Source organism: Heloderma suspectum, chromosome 5, assembly GCF_057233095.1.
Source record: "Heloderma suspectum isolate Gila_16-S chromosome 5, 16-S_ref, whole genome shotgun sequence".
NCBI lineage: Eukaryota > Metazoa > Chordata > Lepidosauria > Squamata > Helodermatidae > Heloderma > Heloderma suspectum.
In genome coordinates, this window is record NC_139462.1 from 118,447,360 (window position 1) to 118,468,923 (window position 21,564).

General features: G+C 41.2%; 1 protein-coding gene across 5 annotated transcripts in view; it reads left to right on the plus strand.

Annotated features, from left to right (window-relative positions):
• The window catches only part of RAB28 (RAB28, member RAS oncogene family), a 132,042-nt gene that overhangs the window by 13,630 nt on the left and 96,848 nt on the right, over window positions 1–21,564 (plus strand). For all 5 annotated transcript variants that reach the window (XR_014792192.1, XM_084857103.1, XM_084857107.1 and 2 more), the window contains exons 3-4: window positions 5,479–5,567; window positions 7,864–7,993. Coding sequence is in view for 4 of the 5 variants with exons in the window: in XM_084857103.1 (XP_084713229.1) it covers window positions 5,479–5,567; window positions 7,864–7,993 (219 nt within the window). In the remaining variant the exon portion in view is untranslated. The remainder of the gene's footprint in view (window positions 1–5,478; window positions 5,568–7,863; window positions 7,994–21,564) is intronic.

Genomic DNA, 21,564 nt, shown 5'->3' on the forward strand with positions numbered 1-21,564 from the left:
AGACTTTGGATATCTGCCCTGTGTTCCTAATAAGCTCTGCTTCACTTTCAATTGAACATTATTTCCTGTAGAGTACAAAAAAATGGAAGTCCCACCAAAATTTTTGTAAAATTTATAAAGTTCAGTTTGTATGCAAACTTTAATTTTAAAGAAAACCTTTTTTGGTGCCATGGACCACAAAAGATATCATGGAGTTCTGTAAAACATATTAGTACATAGTAACTAAAATATTTAGTATTGTTTAATACCTATGAGGATAGGCTGTAATTGCGCCGGTTTTAATTACTTGGGAATTTGAACATAACAAACATACTGGCTTTATTTTTAAAAAGTACATTTTTATGAGTAATTCCCATTAAGCATCTTAAATATTTACATTTGGAAGTAAATTTCATCTATTTTAGTAGAATGTACTGCCAAATAAATGGGCCTAAGATCAAGATTCCAAAAAAATATAGTTGGAGACAACATAAACAAATATATTTGGTGGGAGTGGTAGCCCATGCTCAGAAATCTGTGTTTTTGAAGGTTATAATCTTAATAAAATAGTTTTGCACATCATCCAGTTGCTTGTAGCATGGATGCAGATTAGTCTCCGGTCTTGACAGCTTTATTTATTTGGTACCTTCAGGTGCAGTCCATGGGGAAGTTCTGCACGAGGCCCAGTGAAATTAATGGGAACTTTTATTAATTTGTGCGTGGCTTACACACACACACACACAGAGGCATTACAGGAAAAATACCTGTAATGTATATATTTACACTGAAGAAAAATGGCTGTAATCATCATTCATGCAGTTTGTATTATATAGAAAGATTGCTCCACTCCAGAATATAGTCACTACATGTATGTCTTTAACACAGGCAAATGCATTATCGAAATTGGATAACTTATTTGTGTGGGTGAAAGCTCGCATGTTGTTCATCCGTCTACAGTAAATACACTAAAATCTTCCACTAAAAATGCAGCAGTTTTAGAGGAAGATTTAAAAATGGTGTTCAAACAGTAAATCCTACATTTATACCGGTTATTTATTGTAAAAGATCCATCCATTTTCTTAAGTTGCATGAAAATGCTATAGTACTAAATAAATGCAAATTAGTGTAGGATTGCAACCATAGTCAGCAATTTACATGGTTCTAATTAAGCATAATCAATATAATCAACGTAAGAATTGTTCATTATATCTTATAAGTAATACTTAGCAGCATAAGAAAAAATACATGTCTCTTGTTCTGTACAATTGCTAAGAAGTAGGATAGATATTTTTGTTACGGATATGAAGGGCTTTAATAATACATTATTACTTGTACCTTAAAAAATCTAATACATCTTCATTATCTATCTGCAATATAAAATATAAAATTCAAGCTAAAATCCTAACTTAACTTTCTCCATGTCATATATATTCTTTCCCCTTCTTGTCAGGTTGACATCTGTTGGTGGGAATAGAGGAATATTGTACTCTTGAATCTGTGGACTGTTCAGGTTACCTTTTTTTCTCAACTGAGAGACTGTCCTTTAACAGCCATGTGACGGGCAAAATTTTGCTCTTTTGAGTAAAGTTGCATCAATTGAATTTCTGCCAGACTCTCCACTGCTAAGGATACAAAGCTTCTGTCCACAAAAAATCAGCAGCGCTGTGATGCTGGGATCTTGACCTAAAGCATCCCTTTGGGGATTTTTATCTAGAGATGAAATTACAGTAGCTGCTCAAGAGATTTTGAGCACAAAATAATTATTTTGTGTTATCTGCATGCTGTTAGAACTGTGTGCTAAAATGTGGTGTATCCTGGTAGCATATTTTGCCCTAGAAATGTTAAGGGTGGTTAAGGATGTAAGGATTTTTATCCTTAAAGGTGGCCTAAACATAATTTAAAATTTAAAATATACATAAATAAAAGTTAGCATAAAGAATCATTTGCATTATTTTTGTCTATACAAAACATATAAATGTAATGCGTTTTATGGAAGTGGCATGTGTGCATCTTGTCACATTTGTTTTGTGTTTTAATATTTTTTTAGATGCAGCACACTTTAATAAAGTAGCTTCAAATTGGATATGCTGGAGATGCTTAGAGTGCAATGTTATACACACTTACTTGGATATAAGTATCATTGAACTCAATGGTGCTTACTTCTGAGTAGTTATACATAGGACTGCATTGTAATTGTTGCTCTGAATTGATATTCCACAGCAGTAGCTGGTCTTTAATTGGTATATCTTTTTCCCCTTTGCCATTTAAAAGACTTAGGGCACAATGCAGCAAAAGTTAATTCCCATCGATTTCAGTATGTGTGATTTAAGCTTGTATTTAGCTTTCTCACTGAAATGAGTGGGACTGGGGAGTATTTACATTTGGCTGGATCATGCACATATTATTTGAAGTTGTATACAAACTTGAAATGAAAATGACTGGGAGTTAGGCTACAAAAAGTTAACACCCATTGCTGTTTTAAAATGAAATTCTCAGTACATGAGAAATTTGAAGTGAGTTGGAAGGGGTTTTGCTTTTAGAATATTTAGTAAAGGAATATAGTGCCTGTTCAACATCCTCAGTATATTGAGTATGTTGACGAGTGCAAGTACAGATACACTTTAGGGTGTTGAGCAATATATGAATATCAAGAAACTATAATAGTCTGACCATTTAAAATCGGCCCATTACTATTTCTGGAATGCAACTTTTACTTGTTTTGTGACAGTTTTTTAGCTGTCAGATCACAGCCAAGATCCAAAGAATAATTATGCACGTGCAGCAGAAAATCACATGCTCAGCTCGGAATTACTTTTCTCTGCAGTTGTTTGCTCTTTCAAACAGAATAGCTGCTTTGCAGTTTTAATATGGCATGTCTGTTCAGCAGTAGGAAGTGCTGCAGAGAAAAGTGAAAATAAAATGCAGCTTTACATACCTTGCACCCCTATCCCTTCTTTGGATCTTAGTCTGCATACCAAACAAAGCAAATTGGTTTTGTCTTCTAGGAGTACTCTGTGGGATGTTTAGTACAAATAGAAACAGAAAGTAGCTAGTGTTGAAATAATCACAAATGATGTGTCTTTGGTAATGCTAAGTACAAAATTGGTGACAAAACACTTGGAACAAAATTACCCTGTGTATTGCAGGCCAGGATCCAAAGAAGCACACAGCTACTTACATGCATCCATGTAGGGGTTTCTTGTGTTTCCTGAGCACCAGCCCCTCAGGTCACATGGCAAACCACTTTTGTAAATGGGGTGGGGGTTCAAAGCAATGTGTGATATGGCGGATAAGGGGGTAAAGTTGCTGTCCAAAATAAAAAATCTCCAGTGGGTTCACGTAAGCCCTTGGGCATGCCTTAGTAGGTCTTTGGATCCCAACCATGTTGTCCTTACTATGGATAGCTGCATATATCAGTCAGGAGCTGTCTGAGTCCCAGGCTGTCTTTGTCTTTTGTTTCTTTGCACAGCAGACCATGCTTCTGCTATCTGCTAAATATGATAGCATATGATATGCTATCATATTTTTGCTTTAACTGGCTGATGTTGTTGAACAGGAAGAAGTTACAGTTTGTTTGTTTATTAGGAACATTTATATCTTGCTCTTATACCTCTAACAAAGGATGTGCTCAAGACAGCTTACAAAAAACACAATAAAGTAGTGATAAAAATGGTACCGGTTCTCTCAGTTTCCAGGACCAATTTAAAGTGCTGGTTTTAACTTTTAAAGCCATTAATGCCTTGGGACCAGCTTACCTGAAATATCACTTCTTCTGACTATACCTACCCAGACTTTCAGCTCCTCTACAAAGGTCGTTCTTTGTGTGCCCCGACCTGGTGAAGTGAGGCGGATGACTACTAGGAACAGGGCCTTCTTGACTGTGGCACCCCAGCTGTGAAATAGCCTTCCTAGAGAGGCTCACCTGGCACTTTTTTGTTGTCTTTCTGACACAACATGAAGTCACTTTTCTTCACCTAGGCCTCTTAGGATGCAGTCCTATGGGGATAGGCAGCCACCTCTGAACGCGGAGGTGACTGTCTATCCAATGCAGGGCAGGAGAAGCACGGAGGGATCGTCCTCTCTGCTCTTCAGCCGCCCTGCATTTGCAGCTAGACAGCCGATTTCGGCTGTGTAGCCAGTGGAAGGACGAGCGGGGGAAACGGCTGCTAGACGACACGTAGGACATGTTGTACTGGCATTTCCACCTTCCCCACCCCGGAATGCCCCATTTTTGCCACTCCATGCTCCTCTTCTGAATGTGGAGTGCGGGGCCGTTCTGAGCTGCCTGCATGGAATGGGGGGAAGGTTGGTTCCCGGAAACCGACATATCCTATGGCCGTCTAGTCGCTGACTAGCGACCATAGGATTGCTCCCTCCAGGAACTTGTGTTTTAAACAAACAAAATCTGGGGTCTCTGAGGGCTACATTAAATGTGTAGCGTCTAGGTGATCCCAACATTTTTTTACTTTACTGTAAGCACTCAGGGCCAGATTAGGACCACCACATGCAAATTTAGGGGGGAAAGCATCACTCAGCTGATTTCCCCTCTAAATTGCCCCCCACCCCAATATATGTGGAGACTTAAGAAAGGAAAGAAAACTCCATTGGCGCCAATATAATTTTTTCCTCTTTCTTCAGCCCTTGTATGGGGTGAGGGGGCATTTTGGGGTTCAGAGTGGCTAGTTGGGAAGGTATAACCTCCCCTGCCTCCATGTGGTGTCCTCGATCTGGATCAGGCCACTGCACACTTAGCATTACAATTTAAAAAATGAGGCTACGCATTTAGCATAGTGTCTACTTTAGCCCGGAGTAAGCTGTACTTGGTAATTTGAGCTAATTCTTGAGCTGCAATCCTCTACTTTCCTGGACATAAGTCACATTGAACTCAGTGGGGCTTACTTCTGAACAGACCTGCATAGATTACACTGCCAGTGATTTTATTTTTCCCACCAGAGAGGTAAGTTTTGCACTGCATTTTACTTAAAAATGTTTAAAATTATTATTGTGTATTCTTTTGTAAGTCACCCAGGGAACATGTGTCAGTGTGTGGCTATATAAATCTAGTGGTGGTGGTGGAGGAGGTAATAATTATTACTGTTAATAAAAAAATAAAAACAAATTCATAGGAAAATCAGTTGCTGAATGGTGTAACTTTTGAAACTTCCATTCATTTTAAAGAACAATTTGCCAATATGGTACAGGGTGCTGCTGTTTTGAGAACTGCAGGACAAAACCCCCTTTAGATGTGTGGAATAGACTGCATGGTTCTTTGGATTTTTGTTAAGTACAAGGTACCATTTGCCATAGGCAATGGCAAAGCTTGCTGTTGTATATGCTGTTCATCTCCTTTTACAAGTCACATACATCGGCAGCAACACATCTGGCATAGGTAGGGCCCATGGTGTGCTGTTTCAGTATCCATTGTAAAGATTATTTATATCTGATTTCTGTAAACCAGCTATATCAAATACATCAGCCTTTAAATTTTTCCTTTTTCAGGAAATTTAAATGTTACTCTTCAAGTATGGGATATAGGAGGCCAAACAATAGGAGGCAAGATGTTGGATAAATATGTCTATGGTGCACAGGTATGGTTAATGTTTTTTTTTTTTTAATAAGCTACTATAGCTTCTTATTGTTGGCTTTCCTAGAACTTTTACAGTAAAAACAATAGTTTGCAGCATAATTTTACTAGTAAAATGTAAACATCTGTTTTAGTGAAACTGTTTTGAACATTGGTTTTGTGGACTGAATTTTTGGGTGCAGGATTGCTTGAACAGTATTTCCTTTTATGAACGAAGGTGCTAGTTTGTATATCCCTAACAGCTCTCCAAAACAGATGTTCATTGCTCTGCATTATGGTTTAAGTTGAAAATAGCAGTTTTAGTCAAGGTTATTTAGATATCCCCATGGATAGCTAAATAGGCATAGTGGCTGTTTTGAGTGCAGATGCTTCCTGGGGAGCAAAGGTAGAAGGAGGAAATTAAGAGCAATCCTATGCCATTAAATTCATTCAGCCAGCTGAGGTTCTAGGACGGCAAAGAAAAGAAAGCAACCAGGTAGCTAAATATTTTTGCAGAACAGTGAAAATGAACTGTTCTTTACAAGCAGGCAAATTTTTAATTTAATGATTATGGTACATATATTCTTTTCTTTCATTTTAAATAAGCAGTGCATTAGACAGTATATCCTTTGTTGTTTTGGAAGTAAATCACACACACACAAAACCCCACACTTGATTTCAGAAGTACAGTTTTTGACAGCTTGCATTATAAATATACACAATAAACTATTATATTTATGAACCTTTGTTTGTTTGCTGCTTTCTCCCAGAGTAAAGAAGAAAATAGGTGGTTTAGGCCCAGATGAATCTCAGGGTATGGTAATATGTAAATACAGAGGAGGATCTGTTTACTGAAGAGAGACTGGAAATTGTACATTAGTAGAAGAAAAATGGGCCAACTAGTTAAATTTTAAAGCTAGTCATTTTCAAAAATGTAGGTAAACATCTGTTAACACTTCTTACCCAAATCGGAGTCAACTTTGCCGCATCTGTGGAGCCAAATCATGTTTTCCTACATAACAGGATGAAACACTGTAAAACGAGATTAAATTAAAGCTCACAATAACATGGAATTTTCACTATATGGAAACCAGTTATATCCATAAAGTTAAAAACAATTAGGGATGTGAAGGATTAGAAAATACTTTTCTCTTGCAGCCAGTTCTAAAAACATTTTCTTGGAAATAGCTGCCATTGATCATAATGAAATTTTCCAATATATGTAAAAAATGTCTGGTAAGATTTGAACTATGGACTTCTGGATTCAGTTTTAGCCACTACATTACACTAACTCAGTTATACTAATTTGGCAGGAAGTAGTCAGCGAACCTCTCTTCCCTTTGATTTAGTGTCACACTATTTCGTGTTTGTTCTCCTGCAACAGAAGTTGTGCTAGAAATACAGAGATATGGTTGTGTACATTATTTTGATAATAGAAAAATTGCTGGCTTTTTTGTGGGCATCCATATTCTAGATTAAGTTTAAATATGATCTGTAGTGTTTTCTTTTGTAAGTTGGAATTGCCAAACACAGAGCAGAAGTTTAGCTCAGAAATTCTTACCACCATATCCCTTTGGCATCTTCCATATATCTGCTTTATTATCTGTAACTGATTTAGTTTGTTGCTAGGATAAATAAACCATTTGAATGATAACAATAAAACATTGTTTGAACTGTTATCATTAGCAATTCCACTGTATCATTATCTCAATGCTAGTGACTTTCAATCAAGACCCACTGGAGAATTATGGTAGTGTACTGGGAACCAGGTGCTGATGATTATATTCCATGAGCTACTTATGTATAAGTAAAGGGATTTAAATGAAAGGTTGGTCTCAAGCAAACAAAATTCTGTTAGCCAGCCTCTTTGTTTAGGAACCACCACAGCTTCTTTATTCCGACACTTTATTAAGGAACTCCCACTGTAGATTCATTTCCAAGTGAGCACCGCAGGGTAGACACCTCAATTATTCTCTGAGTTTGCATACTTCTTTGCTGTAATGCAATATCATTTAACATTAGGAGTGCAAGATGTCCCTTGCTGTAAGGGTTATCTTTTATTTTTCAAGCACTTCTTATTTTCTGGAACATGTAGTTGGGGAGATATATGTGAGCTTGAAACTTTATCCTGAGGCTCTTTCCCCATGTGTAGAGCTTACGTGCTGAGAATCCCATGTGCATCAGCCTTGTGCAACTGTTCATTTTGTGCAACAATAATCATATTTACAGAAGCAACCACCTCATTTTTAAAGATAGATTTATTATAAATTCATTCAAGTTTCTTAACATAATTGTACTTCACATATATCTTTTCTCTTCAGGCTGTCCTTCTGGTGTATGATATCACCAACCAACAGAGCTTTGAAAACTTAGAAGATTGGTATAATATTGTGAAGAAGGTCAATGAAGAGTCAGAAACTCAGCCACATGTGGCCCTGGTAGGCAATAAAAGTAAGTTGTCAAATTGTTATTTAGTTGGAGTGTTTTGGTGATCTAGCTAAAATGCAGATCAGCAGTGCGTTCCATATTCAGAGCTCAACAGTACAACTGTGTGAGCCCCAAACTTGCAGGCATTGGTACATGTGTGGTCCCATTCATTTTACTGGCACCATTGTGCATTGATTTTGGCAGACTCTGGTCTGTAGAATGTAATATTTTATGCATAAGACCAAATGGGGGGTACTATATTGTGACAGCAATCACAATGTTTAGTCTGCTGGGGGATATCACTTCATGGAAATAACCTGCTTCAGTGATTAGCAGCATGACATTATCCATAAAACTTGGGAAATGTTGCCAGTTTGTTTTCCTTATTTTTCTTATACAAAATGGCTGCATTATTATTTATATCTCCTTTTCTTAAACCATGCTTAATCAACAAAACATAGCCTGATCTTTTCCCTTCATTCCTAATAATTAGAATAATTAATCATCTCTTCAGAAATGCTTATTGCTTGATTGATTGCACCATCAGAGTGCATAGAATATATTATTATAATAACATAAGCAAAAAAGATAAATTCCTACCCTGAGGAGCTAACAGCCTAAATTTTGACAGTGCTGTGGAGGCAAGGGTGGAATGGAGAGTTAAGAGTAATGGGTTTGATATGCACAAATGTACATATGTGTTTTCTTAGTCTCAAGAATATCTCCAGGTGTCTTAATTTTCCCATAACCATTTTAACAAATCCTAAGGTTTGGGCATTCAATTTGTCAAAAAAGATTTGGTCAATTGTTTTTAAAGCAGTAAGTAAATAATCTTTTTATTCTCATCTTAACAGCTTTGATACTTATGGTAATTCTAAAAACAAATTAATTTCATTGTTTTACACTGTTATTTATTTTAAACGTTTCTGTACTGCCCTTCTTCAAATTAGATTCCAGGGCAATGTACAAAATATAGTAACTAACAGTATACAAGAAAATTAAAAATAACACAGCAGAATCAACAGAAGGCAAATAAATAAGCAGCACAATAACAGTTAACTAACTTTTAAAAAACTTCAGTGAGTTATAATTTTTAACAGTGTTAGATAAAGTTTCAATAAATGTGAAACAGGTACAGAACAGTTTTTCCTCTTTAGCTTTTTTTCCCCTGAAACACCAGGCTCAGTTACAGTCAAGCCAGTCAGTCAATTAAGTAAGTTAAAACAGAAAGTAGTAGCATCTTTTGTTATATACTTCAAACTGTACTTTCAATTGTTTCAACAGCCACTGTTTTTTCTAGATCTGAGACTAGTCCCTCACAGAAGCTTTGTAGTACAGAAGGCTAGATCACAGGCAAGTTAGAGTTTTAGGCAGTCCTAGGCAGTGACCTTTGCCACTGGTGACTGCTTTTATTCCTGTTTTTTTGCAGTTATAGAAAGTGGCCAGTAGGAAAAACTTTGCTGTACTGCTATGTTTGCCCCTGACTTCTGCAGAGATAGGGAGAAAGCAGACTTCCCTTATTTCTCTTCTTGATGCCACTGTAATGAAATATAGAAGTTAGCTGTAAAAGTGGTATTCTTGGCTTCATGGAGTATTTTGACAAATTTTGATTGCTGTCAAATAATAGGTGGTCAGTTGACAATATTCTACCTGTCAATTGACTGGCATGCCAATCCTAACAAATTCTCCGGTGATGTCTCTAGATTCACAGACTGGAAGATGAGCACTGTCTACATTTATCATTGCAAACTTTTTAGAAAGCAATGTTTGTTTAGGTTTAGGTTTCCTTTCCTCTTCCATTTCCACACATAATCTGAGTGAGGCTAAAGAAAACGCAGAATGCCCAGCCATCTAAGTTCTTTATAACTGTAGCATACTACAGATCTATAAAGGCATCTTTTGAATTTCCTGACATGGTTACTTGAAATCTACGGATGTTATTAATATGCTTATGTTTTTAGTATGAAGGGTCTTATAACCCTGCTTAAAAATGCTATACTTCATGTGTTTGTTTCTGATCTTTATCGAAAGTCTTGAAAAAGCTTCATGCAGACTTGGCAGTCTTGTGAACACCACTGTGTACAAAGTTTATGTTAATTTTATACATCAGTCCATAGTAACATTTTCACTAAATATTTAGATGGTCTGTAGAGCGGCGACGATGTATGTTGGTTAATTAGAATCACTGCTGGTATAACATTCTGTAAGTAGAAAATAGGCAGCTGGGTGCTGTACTGTCTTTGCAGTAAGCAGAGTTGGGAAAACTGCTGCCCTGGTGCTGCATGTGATCCTTGGCCTGATCTCATGCAGCTCATGCAACCTCAAAGTCTGCAATCAGTTCAGACCTCTGGCAAGAGTGACCTGAAAGCTTGCTGTGTGGAAAGGAAGAGGGAAAGAGGAAAAAGGGGTTGGTACAATGAGAAAGGGGATGACCAATCCCCTTCTGGCCCTGGCCCTGCCCACCACGGGCTTTGGCTCTGCTCACCACTGACATTGTGAGCCCAGACAGATTGCCCATGAGGGAATGCATAGCCTGACAGAAGAAAGATGGTTCACCTCAGAAATAAAGGCTGAGGCTTTTTTGGACCGGCCTAGCCAGTCCATTTTAGGATGCCTGTAAATTTCAAGAGTGACTGTTACGCATATTCACAGTGAATGTTAGTTGGTCTCTTGTACTTTTTCTTAAATGTTTATGGTGCCTGGAAAGTGTTGATACCCGTCTTGGTGTAGGTCCTCAGTTCTTATAAGTGTTATTGTTAGTTATGATTCTTACATAAACTGGAGACAAACTGAACTCTAGAAACGGGAATATACACCAGGGTATAATTTCAACCTCTAACCTGAAGTTCAATAGAATAGCTTGAAAGGACACAGATCACAACATGGCAGGATTGAAAATGATTAACAAATTAGGTAGTGGCTGCATTTACATATAATGCTAAATCATCAGCATTACAAGGACTAATCTGTCCGAGCCTCTGGTCCATGTGCTCCCCCATTTTCCTCTGGCATGGCTGTGGGGAGGAATTCACATTTTTTGCTCCTGTTTTTGACTAACTGCTGTTTAGCATTACATCCATACCCAGACCTAAACTGTGGTTAGCTTTAACTATGTAAAATGATTCTTTCACAACAAAAATAAATTAACTCCCTTTGTTTTTGTATTGTATTCATATATGCTCCGTGGTCCCATAATCAGACTGTTTCCTGTTCCTGACAACCTTGTTTCCTACCATGTTTTGTTTTCTAGTGTACTTTAAGGAGTGTGTGTATACTTACCACCTTTGCAGTCCCCCATCTCCAATAAAGCTTTCGTCTGTGAAAGTTCTTACTATGATAAGCCAGCTAGTCATTAAGAGGCAGGAAACAAAACAAATCCTGGTAGAGCAGCATACTGGAGTTGGCAGTCTGGGAATGGTTGATTCTGCTGCTGTAGAGCCCTGACTACTTTGTCCAGATATGGACAGTGTATCTAGCAGCCTCTGATATTACATGAACAATTTACAAAATTCAGTTAATCCATAGTGGCAGGAGAGGCTACCAACATCCTCCTGAAATATGAGGATGTCGGTAGCCTCTTCTGCCACTGTAGCCCACCTCTGCAGCCTTACATATCTTGAACTGAGGTGCATGGGAAGGTGGAAGTGGGTGTTTTACTCTTATTCTACCATATTTTGCTTGGCCTGTGTGCTAAAAAGATAAAATGGGAACTAAAAAGATAAAATGACAAAAATGTTACTTTAGTAAATATCTTGATCCGATGCATGTTTCTTTTGAAGAAAATTCCATCGGGACTTCTCCTAAGAAAGTATGCATTGTATTGCAGTCTTAGGCTGCAGTCATATGCTTACATAACCTTGGGAGTAAGCCCTATTAAACACAATAGGATTTACCGCTGAATAGACATGTATACAATTGCACTATAAGTCTCCCAGATGGCTTACTAGAGCCATTTGGCTCTATGATAGATGCCCTGATAGTTGTTGTTGTTGTTGTTGATGATGATAATATCCTACCCTTCAAATACATTCCTAGAATGGCATACAATATGAAATTAAAATTGTAATGAAAAGGCATAAAAAACTTGACCCGTTATTTTCATTACTATGGTTTTAAAATCTCCTATCGTGTACTTTTAAAAGGCATGCAAATAACATGCACAAGTAGCTGTATTAGTTCCCATTGAAAAAATTGATCTTCCTCAAAAGTTGCTTCTTCATTGCTTTACTGTCAGACAGAGACTTGATTTGACTGGACAGCTGAATATCTGTTATGATCTGAAGTTTTTCTTTTCGTTATCTACTTGTCGGAGGCCAGCTGGCCGATCTGAGGTGGTGAGCCATTAGTGCAGGAAAATGGGTTTTTAGAAATGCCAGGGAAGGTTTGTCTAATGAACCAATCCCATAAATATTTTAATTGCATTGCATTCAATCATTATGTTGCTATGGCACTTAGGAGGTGATGTAGTGGCTTGCTCATCATTATCTTAAGAACTTTCTTTCCTTCCTGCCCTCCTTCCCATTCAGGCTTTCTTCTTTCTCTTTTAGCAACAAAAAAACAAAAACAAAATTATACTCATTTCAGCGTAAAACCTAGTTATTTTGTTCACCATTGATTACTATGTCTTGGCAAAATATTTTCATTGCATAAGATCTGGCTCTATTTTTTCCTTGTTTCTGACAAGCTCAACCAGTGTTTGCTCCCTTTATCACATTTATAAGCAAAACAGGTACGTGTCAAGTCAGCATTCCTCCGGGATAAATTGTGACCTAAAATTAACCCAGGCTGCATAGGAGCTGCTGTTACTTGATTTACAGCTGGATGGTTAGCCTGAGGGCAGTTGTTATCAGCAACTTATAGAAGGGGTAGGGATCATCAGGCAGCACTGTAGGGTGGATGGATGAATTATATCTTTTCTCACAGATATTAACCAGATCCTTTCTTAAGCATTGTCCAATAAGTCAGGTTTTTAAACAGCCATTGTGACGGATAGGTACGACAAGAGAGTACATCAGTGCTAATTAAAAATGTTGATGGTATATTCGCCAAAGTGATGATTAATTGATGCTGAAGTGCTGTCTCTGAGCAGGAAATGTTGTACTGTTGTAGTGTGAAGTTTAAAGGTTACATTTTAATGTAACTTGTAAGGTTAATGCATTGAGCTGTCTGATCTATTGGGCCAACAAAATTGCACTTAAAACTGTAGATTTTAGTTATTTCTATGTACTCTGTAATTTCTGCTATTCTCTTGAGGCTCCTGGAGGGCACCGAACAACTTCAGGATGGCACCTCCCTTGGAACTGATAGGCAGGGTCCATCTTCTTTGCTTCTCCAAGGGAAGGGGACACCCTGCCCTTTCCAGCCTTGCCCTCCCTGATGGCTCTGCCTAGCAAGCTGAGCAGATGGGTCCAGAGGGTGCTCTTGAGAGGCAAGCCTTCTATCTAATTTGAGCTTTAAAAACTCACCCTCCCAACGCACTCCTTTCCTTGTGATTCTCCACTCCCACCTCCTGATTTCTACCTAGTCAGTGGAGAAATGGGCCCATCAGAGGGGTCCAACAGGGAGCCAATATTTTTTCTTTCTTCTGGGCAACCCTCCCTTCTTGGGCTGGGTCACAAGACTGAAGATCAATGAAGCAAGGACACATAAGATCAGACCAAAGACCCATCTGGTTCAGCATTCTGTTCACACAGTGGTCAACCAGCTGCCTGTGGGAAATCCACAAGTAGGACATGAATGCAATAGTACCCTCCCACTCACGTTCCCAGCAACTGATGTACATATGCATACTGCCTCTGATACTGGAGGTAGCATATAGCCATCAGGATTTGTAGCCATTGACAGCCTTACCATCTAAGATTTTGTCTAATCCCCTTTTAAAGCCATCGAAATTGATGACCATCACTTCATCTTGTGGTAGCAAATTCCATAGTATAGCTATGTGCTGTGTGAAGAAGTATTTCTTTTTATCTGTTCTGAATCTTCCACCATTTGGTTTCATGGGATGACCTTGGGTTCTGGAAAAATGTCTCACTAACCATTTTCTCTGCGCCATCCATAATTTTGTTCACCTCTGTCGTATCTCCCCTCACTCACCTGTTCTCTAAGCAAAACAGTCCCAGATGTTGTAACCTTTTCTCATAGGGGAGTTGCTCCAGCCCCGTGGATCATTTTAGTTGACCTTTTCTTCCCTTTTTCCAGCTCTACAATATCCTTAGGTGCGGTAACCAAAACTGAGCACGGTATTCCTAGTGTGGTCGCATGATAGATTTGTATAAGGGCAGTATGATATTGGCAGTTTTATTTTTGATTATTTTCCTAATTATGCCTAATATGGAATTTGCCTTTTTCATAGCAGCCAAACACTGAGTCAACATTTTCATTGAGCTGTCCACTGCAAGTCCAAGATCTCTTCCTTGGTCAGTTGCTGCTAGCTCAGAACCCATCAACTCACATGTGAAGTTGGGATCTTTTGCCCCAAAGTGCATAACATTGCACTTGCTTACCTTGAACTGCATTTGCCATCTTGATGTGCATTCTCCCTGTTTGGAGATATCCTTTTGAAGCTTACTGCAATCTCTTTTTTTTTAACCACCCTAAATAATTCGGTGCCATCAGCAAATTTGGCCACTGCACTGCTCATTCCTAATTCCAGATCATTTATGAATAGGTTGAAAAGCATTGGTCCCTGTACAAATCCCTGTGGGACCCCACTGTTTACATCCCTCCATTGGGAGAATGAACCCCTTATTCCTATTCTCATAAGACCTCTTATTCCATGATTGCTAAGTTTGCTCAGGAGTCTTTGGTGAAGGACTCGGTGGGAGATTTAGGACAGATAAAAGGAAGTATTTCTTCACACAGCGCATAGTTAAACAGTGGAATTCGCTACCACAAGATGTAGTGATGACCACCAACTTGGATAGCTCTAAAAGAGGGTTAGACAAATTCCTGGAGGAGAAGTCTATCAATGCCTACTAGGCTTGAGGGCTATATGCTACCTCCAGTACCAGAGGCAATATGCCTATGTACACCAGTTGCTGGGGGACATGGGCAGGACGGTGCTGTTGCAGTCTTGTCTTGCTGTGGTTTCCTGGTCGACAGCTGCTTGGCCACTATGTGAACAGGATGCTGGACTAGATGGACCCTTGGTCTGATCCAGCATGGCTGTTCTTATGTTCTTCTTCATGGTCTCTGTGCATCACACATATAGGCTCTGCGCCTGCATGGACCCTTGATTCAGGAAACTTCTTAAGCTGAGGAGTTTTTGATGGGAACCTTTCCCCCACCATCCAGTGCGCATATCCCTAGCAGGTTCCTGCCTCTTCCCTCAGTTCTCTTTCAACTCCCATTCCATGTGCCTCATTGGAACATCTCTGTGTTTTGTCTTTGACGAAGCTCTTTAGAAAAATGAAAATTCTATATTTTTCACTTACTATTGTGATTTCTGTCCTTCTCTGCATTTTTTTCTTTATTGGTTCCTTTTTAGCGTCTTTCATGATTGCCCTCACAGGTGTATGGCCCTCCAGGCAGCTTTCTAAAAGTGCACCCGCTGTGGGGCGAAATTACCCCTCAACGGTAGACACAATCTGTGCCTATTTTACGTGGGAGAAGTTGTAGAAACTTGTCAACACTGCAATGCCTTTTCCAAACAGGCAAGGAAAAACCACTCTGGCTGAAAGCTGTGTTGTAGAAGAGAGCATTAGAGTTTGTTGAGGGCCCTAAGAAAATGGCAGAAGCTATTGTTCCACCACAGCTGGCAGTTTTAGAGCCTGTAGTGTCAGGGTCAAAATCCCCTAGATGCCGTGCTTCTCCTGGCACCCGAGACTTCCCACCACCAGGTCAATCTTTGGTGTTGATGCTCACAAAAAGACTTTCAAAGGAAGCAAAAAGTTCTAAAAAAATCTACCCTTTCGTCTTCTGAACATAAGCAAAACAGGACCGCCCAAAAGGCTCATGACATCACTCAGGATAAAGTTAAGGGCTTGCATGCCGATTCTTCTGTTTCTCGAATTCAGCTGCTGCCTCCACTGCCAGGCATGCCTGTTTGAGATGAGCCTCCTGCCCCTATCTCGACAGCACCTCGGGATAGACAACCAGTGATACCAATACTTTTAGTACCAGCACGCATACCCACACTGCCACTCCTGGCGTCACCAATATGAATGGTGCCAGCCCCACAAAGGGAGCCCCTCCTTCTAATGTCCATGTTGGAGGGTGAGATTAGGGAGCCATCACATCTCAAGCCTCCACCTTGTCTGCTCCGGCCGAGGCAGGACTATTATGATCCTGGATGGGATAGGCGTCCATGATCACCAGAGTCAGTATACACCACTGCATCGTCTCACAGTTCATACGAATCGAGTTGGCGAGACAGTTGTTGGTACCGGGAGCGCTCCAGATCCCCACACTCTGAATGTGGAAGACATCCCTCTCACTATCGCCATATCAGACCAAGGCAATGGGTCAAGTACGGTGACGATATAAGGTAGTGTCATTTGCCTGAACACCTGGTATGGGAGGAAGGTCACCCCTGAATCCAACTGTTAGCTACCGCCTCGATGGCACCAAATGAGTCCACATTGATTGATTGATTGATTGCATTTATACCCCGCATTTTTTCCTCTTTCAAGGAACCCAAGGCGGCTTACATTCACCTCTTCCTCTCCATTTTATCCTCACAACAACAACCCTGTGAGGTGGGTTGGGCTGAGAGTGTGTGACTGGCCCAAAGTCACCCAGTGAGCTTTCATGGCTGAGTGGAGACTAGAACCCAGATCTCCCAGCTCCTAGTCCAACACTCTTGCCACTACACCACACATTGCCTGCCCCAGAGCCTTTTCAGCCACTTCCACAGGTTGTTCTGCCTCCTCCTGTGCTTAGGTCTCCACTGACTCAGCCTCCGGCACCACCGTAGCAGAGTCTAGCACAAACTCTGTTTCAAACTCAACAGTCCCTTCCGCCTTCGGTACCACAACCTGCTCTGTAATCTGAAACAGAGGGCTACGAATCCAACTCTACTTCTGAGTCGTCATGTCTGCTTTCACTCTCCTCTCCAGATACTTTGGTTGGGACCAATGAATCCATTTCTCCTTCTGAGGATTTGGGTCAAGTTCCTGACCAAATCTTCAGAATAGTGCAGGCACTGGGGCTTGAGACACAACAGGACACTCCATCCTTCCAGGACCTGGTTTTTGATGCAGTAAATGCGGTCTTATAAACCAGTGACTTAAACCGGCAGAGTCTTATAAACCATTACTGCCTACCCTCAATGAGACCATCAGACAATCCTGGAATGCCCCCTCTACAGTACTACCATTATGTAAGCACTTAGAGGGTATGTATCGTCTGCAAGACACCAATGCAGAATTTTTATTCAAGCATGTTGTTCAGTCGTTAAGTCGTGTCCGACTCTTCGTGACCCCATGGACCATAGCACGCCAGGCCTTCCTTTCCTCCGCTCTCTCCTGGAGTGTGCTGAAGTTCATTTATTCAAGCATCCTGCCCCCAATTTCATGGTAGTTGAGGCTGCACAAGGCAAGTTAAAAAAAAAAAAGACACATTCCTCTCTCACTCACAAAGAGGGGAGAAGGCTAGATTTACTCAGCAGGAGACTACTCTTCCGCTTCGATGGGTCTGAAGATCACTAACTATCAAGCGGTGATGTCAGGTTACCAGTTGCTGTTGTGAGGCAAAGTGGCAAGCTCCTTGATCTTTTGCCTAATGATAAAAAGGAGGTGGGTCGTCTCTTTACAGCTGAAACATTGAAATTATTGAGACAACGGATAAATACATCTCGGCACCAGACAGACTGCAGCTCAAAAGTCTTGTTGAGTTCAATTGCCCTTTGGTGCCACGCTTGGCTTAGATCCCCTGGTCTCCCTCAGGAAATGAGAATACAAATAGAAGTTCCACCATTTGATGGGCAAGGACTGTTCAATGCAGAGGTGGACGAAGCTTTGAACGCAGTCCAGAAAGCTCATACTGCAGCCTGCCAGATGGGATTTCTCCCACAACAGCAGCAACAACATTAGCAACCTCATTGGTACCAGTCTTCGACCCCTCAGTACCAGCCTTACAACACTGGATTGGGGCAGCAGCAGCAGCAACAACCACAATCGAGCAGGCATGGAAGGTCTTTCCTGGTATCCAGGTCTCGCAACTACTGTAGGAAATCTGACAGCAGGGGCAAACTGCACCTTTGACTTGCTGCTTTCTCCTTATTCAATCAACCAACAGCCTCTTATTTTTGGGGCACACATGTCACAATACCATCTGGCCTGACGAGACATCACAACAGAGTCATGAGTCCTGACCATAGTCCGGAAAGGATACCTGATTGAATTCAATGCCATCCCTCCCCTTGGTACTGTGAAGGTGACCGCTCCATCTCCAGTCCTTATCGCGGCTCAGACCTTCCTCGAGAAAGGACCAATCCAGCTGGTTTACTGACAACCAACGACAGAGGGGTTTTATTCCTGGTACTCCACAGTACCAAAAAGGGATGGTGGCCTTTGACTGATAATGGACCTCAGGCAACTCAACAAGTACATCTGGCCCAGAAAATTCCGCATGGTACTGACGCCTACCAATTCAGAGTTCTACCTTTTGGTCTTGCCACCACTCTGAGGGTATTTATGAAGTATATGGCAGTTGTGTGTGCCCATCTTCGGTTGCAGAGTCTGGAGGTCTGCCCCTACATCAATGATTGGCTTTTGGTGGCATCAACGAGATCTCAGCTCCTGAGGTCCATAGAGGTGACCTGCGATCTTCTCACAAATCTGGGGCTATATATCAACTTGGAGAAGTCTCATCTTTTGCCTACCCAGAACATAATGTTCATAGGTGTGTTGTTGAATTCCCAAGTGGGACGAGCTTTCCTACCTGCCACCAGACTGGAAGTACTGGTCGCTTGTGCCTTGGATATGCTGACAAGCAAAATGACCACAGCATACGAGATTCAGCGCTTACTGGGTTTCATGGCGGTGATGACGGCGGCCATTCATTATGCGTGTTCACAAATGAGACCCTTACAAAATTGGTTAATCTGCCATTTCAACAACAAACTTGCTCAGTAATACTGACACTTCCATCCGATATCAAGGACTCCGTGTGGTGGTGGTCGGTACCAACCAACTTGGAATGGGGGCTCCTGTTCCTTCAACCTTCCCTGTCTGTGGTTCTGACTACTGATGCATCCCTTTCGGGATAGGGGGCACATTGCTGAACTCTTAACAATGCATGGCAGGTGGTCCATCAGCAAAACCACTCACCACATAAACCTTCTAGAGCTAAAGGCAGTGAGCAAAGCACTTTGTGCTTTCAAACTGGATGTGACAGGCAGGCAGTTCCAGGTAACATTGGACAACATGGCTGTGATTGTGTACCTGAACGAGCAAGGAGGTACCAGGACACTTCTGCTCTTGGCCCATATGCTTGAGATCTTTGACTGGTGCATACCACATTGGATTGGTTTAGTGGTTGCTCATGTCACAAGTGTGGACAATGTTTTGGCTGATCAGCTTAGTCGGACAATGCTGACCTCCCACGAATGGGAGATGGACAGGTCTGTTCTAAGCCACCTCTTCAGGTGTTGAGGAACGCCAAAGCTCGACCTGTTTGCCACTGCGAACAATGCCATCTGTCCCAACCTGTGCACTGGAGTAGGACAAGGTTTGGGCTTGATGAAGGATGCCTTTGTTTTTCAGCAGGAAGGAACTCTTCTACATCTTTCCTCCCTTCACACTAATAACCAGAGTCCTGGCAAAGGTCGTGACAGACAGCACCAACTGCATACTTATAACACCTTGGTGGCTGCATCAACCTTGGTTTGGTCCCCTAATGCAGATGGCTCAGGGTTGATACTGAGGTCTCCCATCGACTCCATCTCTCCTCACCAGGGAGAATGGTGGATTCAGCATCCCAACCTGTCCACTTTCTGCATGACAGCATGGAGGATTGACTGCCTAATATTCCCGTAGCCCTGGTTGGGGTACAGAGAATTTTGGACACTGCGCATAAACCTTCCATGCAGCGCTTGAGGAAGTGGACTGTTTTTGTGACATTTGCTTATCAGCAGAGCTTCCATCCAAGATGAAGCTCAATGCACCAGATCCTCCAGTTCCTCCTATCCCTTTTTGAGAAAGGACTCAAACTCTTCTCCCTCAGAGTCTTCCTGTCTGCTGTTTCAGCATTTCACCCTCCAGGTGAGGGATTTTCAGTTTTCTTGCATCTGATAGTGAACAGGTCCCTAAAAGGGATCAGGAATTTGATCCCCCCATTCTGCTGTACTCCAAGCTGGAGTCTTTCTGTTGTGCTAAAAGCACTTTCATCGAAGCCCTTTGAGTCACTTGCTACTGTGGACTTGTGCCTCCTTTCCTGGAAGGTGGCCTTTCTAGTAGCAATAACATCTGTACATCGAGCCAGTGAGCTCTGTGCACTCAGGGTAGACCAGCCATATCTCAACTTTCATCAAGATAAAGTGGTGCTTCGACTTGATCCTGCCTTTCTACCAAAAGTTGTTTCGGAGTTCCATTTGAATCAGGACATTGTTTTGCCTGCCTTCTTTGCCTCCCCTTCTATGCCTCTGGAGTCGACCCTGCACACGCTTGATGTGCGCCTTGCCCTAGCTTTCTACAAGTTGAGAACTGAACGATTTCATTTGTCACCTCACCTTTTTGTCTGCTGTGGCAGCAAGCGGAAAGGCCAGCCTCTGTCTACCTAGTGCTTTGCTTCATGGATCATTAAGACTGTTGCCCTGTCATATGAGCTGGCTGGGCTTCAGCTACCTGCCCCAGTTAGGGCTCACTCTACTTGTGTGGTAGCAATGTTTGTCACATTTAACAGAGGGGTCTCTGTCCCTGAACTGTGTTGTGCAGCCACCTGGTCGACACTTCACCTTTGTGAAGCATTACAAATTGGACATTTGGGCAAGAGCTGACTATGCCTTTGGTAGTGCCGTCCTTTCATCTGTATTGTAATAGGACACTGACCCACCTCCATTGTAAATTAGCTTGCTAATTACCCATATGTGTGATGCACAGAGACCACAAAGAAGAAAGACAGGTTGCTACCTGTAACTGTAGTTCTTTGAGTGGTCATCTCTGCATTCACACAACCCGCCCACCGTCCCCACTTTGTTGTCATACTCGAGTTTGATGTTGGATACCGAAGTTTTGTTTACTTTTCTCAGTTATGAGGCCGCAGTGTCAGTCTCAAGGAACTGAGGGAAGAGGTAGGAACCTGCTAGGGATATATGCACTGGACAGTAGGGGAGGGTTCCCGACAAAAACTCCTCAGCTTTAGAAGTTTCCCGAATTGAGGCTCTGCGCAGGTGCAGAGCCCATATGTGTGAATGCACAGATGACCACTTGAAGAACTACAGTTACAGGTAACAACCTGTCTTTCTTATAACTTTGTCAAAAGTCCTTTGGAAGTCCAAGTAAACAATGTGTTTATTGAAACTTTCAGAGAACTCTAAAAGGTTAGTTAGACAGGACTGAACTTTGCAGGAGCCATGCTGATTCTTTTTCAGCCGAACTTGTCCTTCTATATGCTTACTAATTTTATCTTTAATAATGCTTTCAACAAATTTA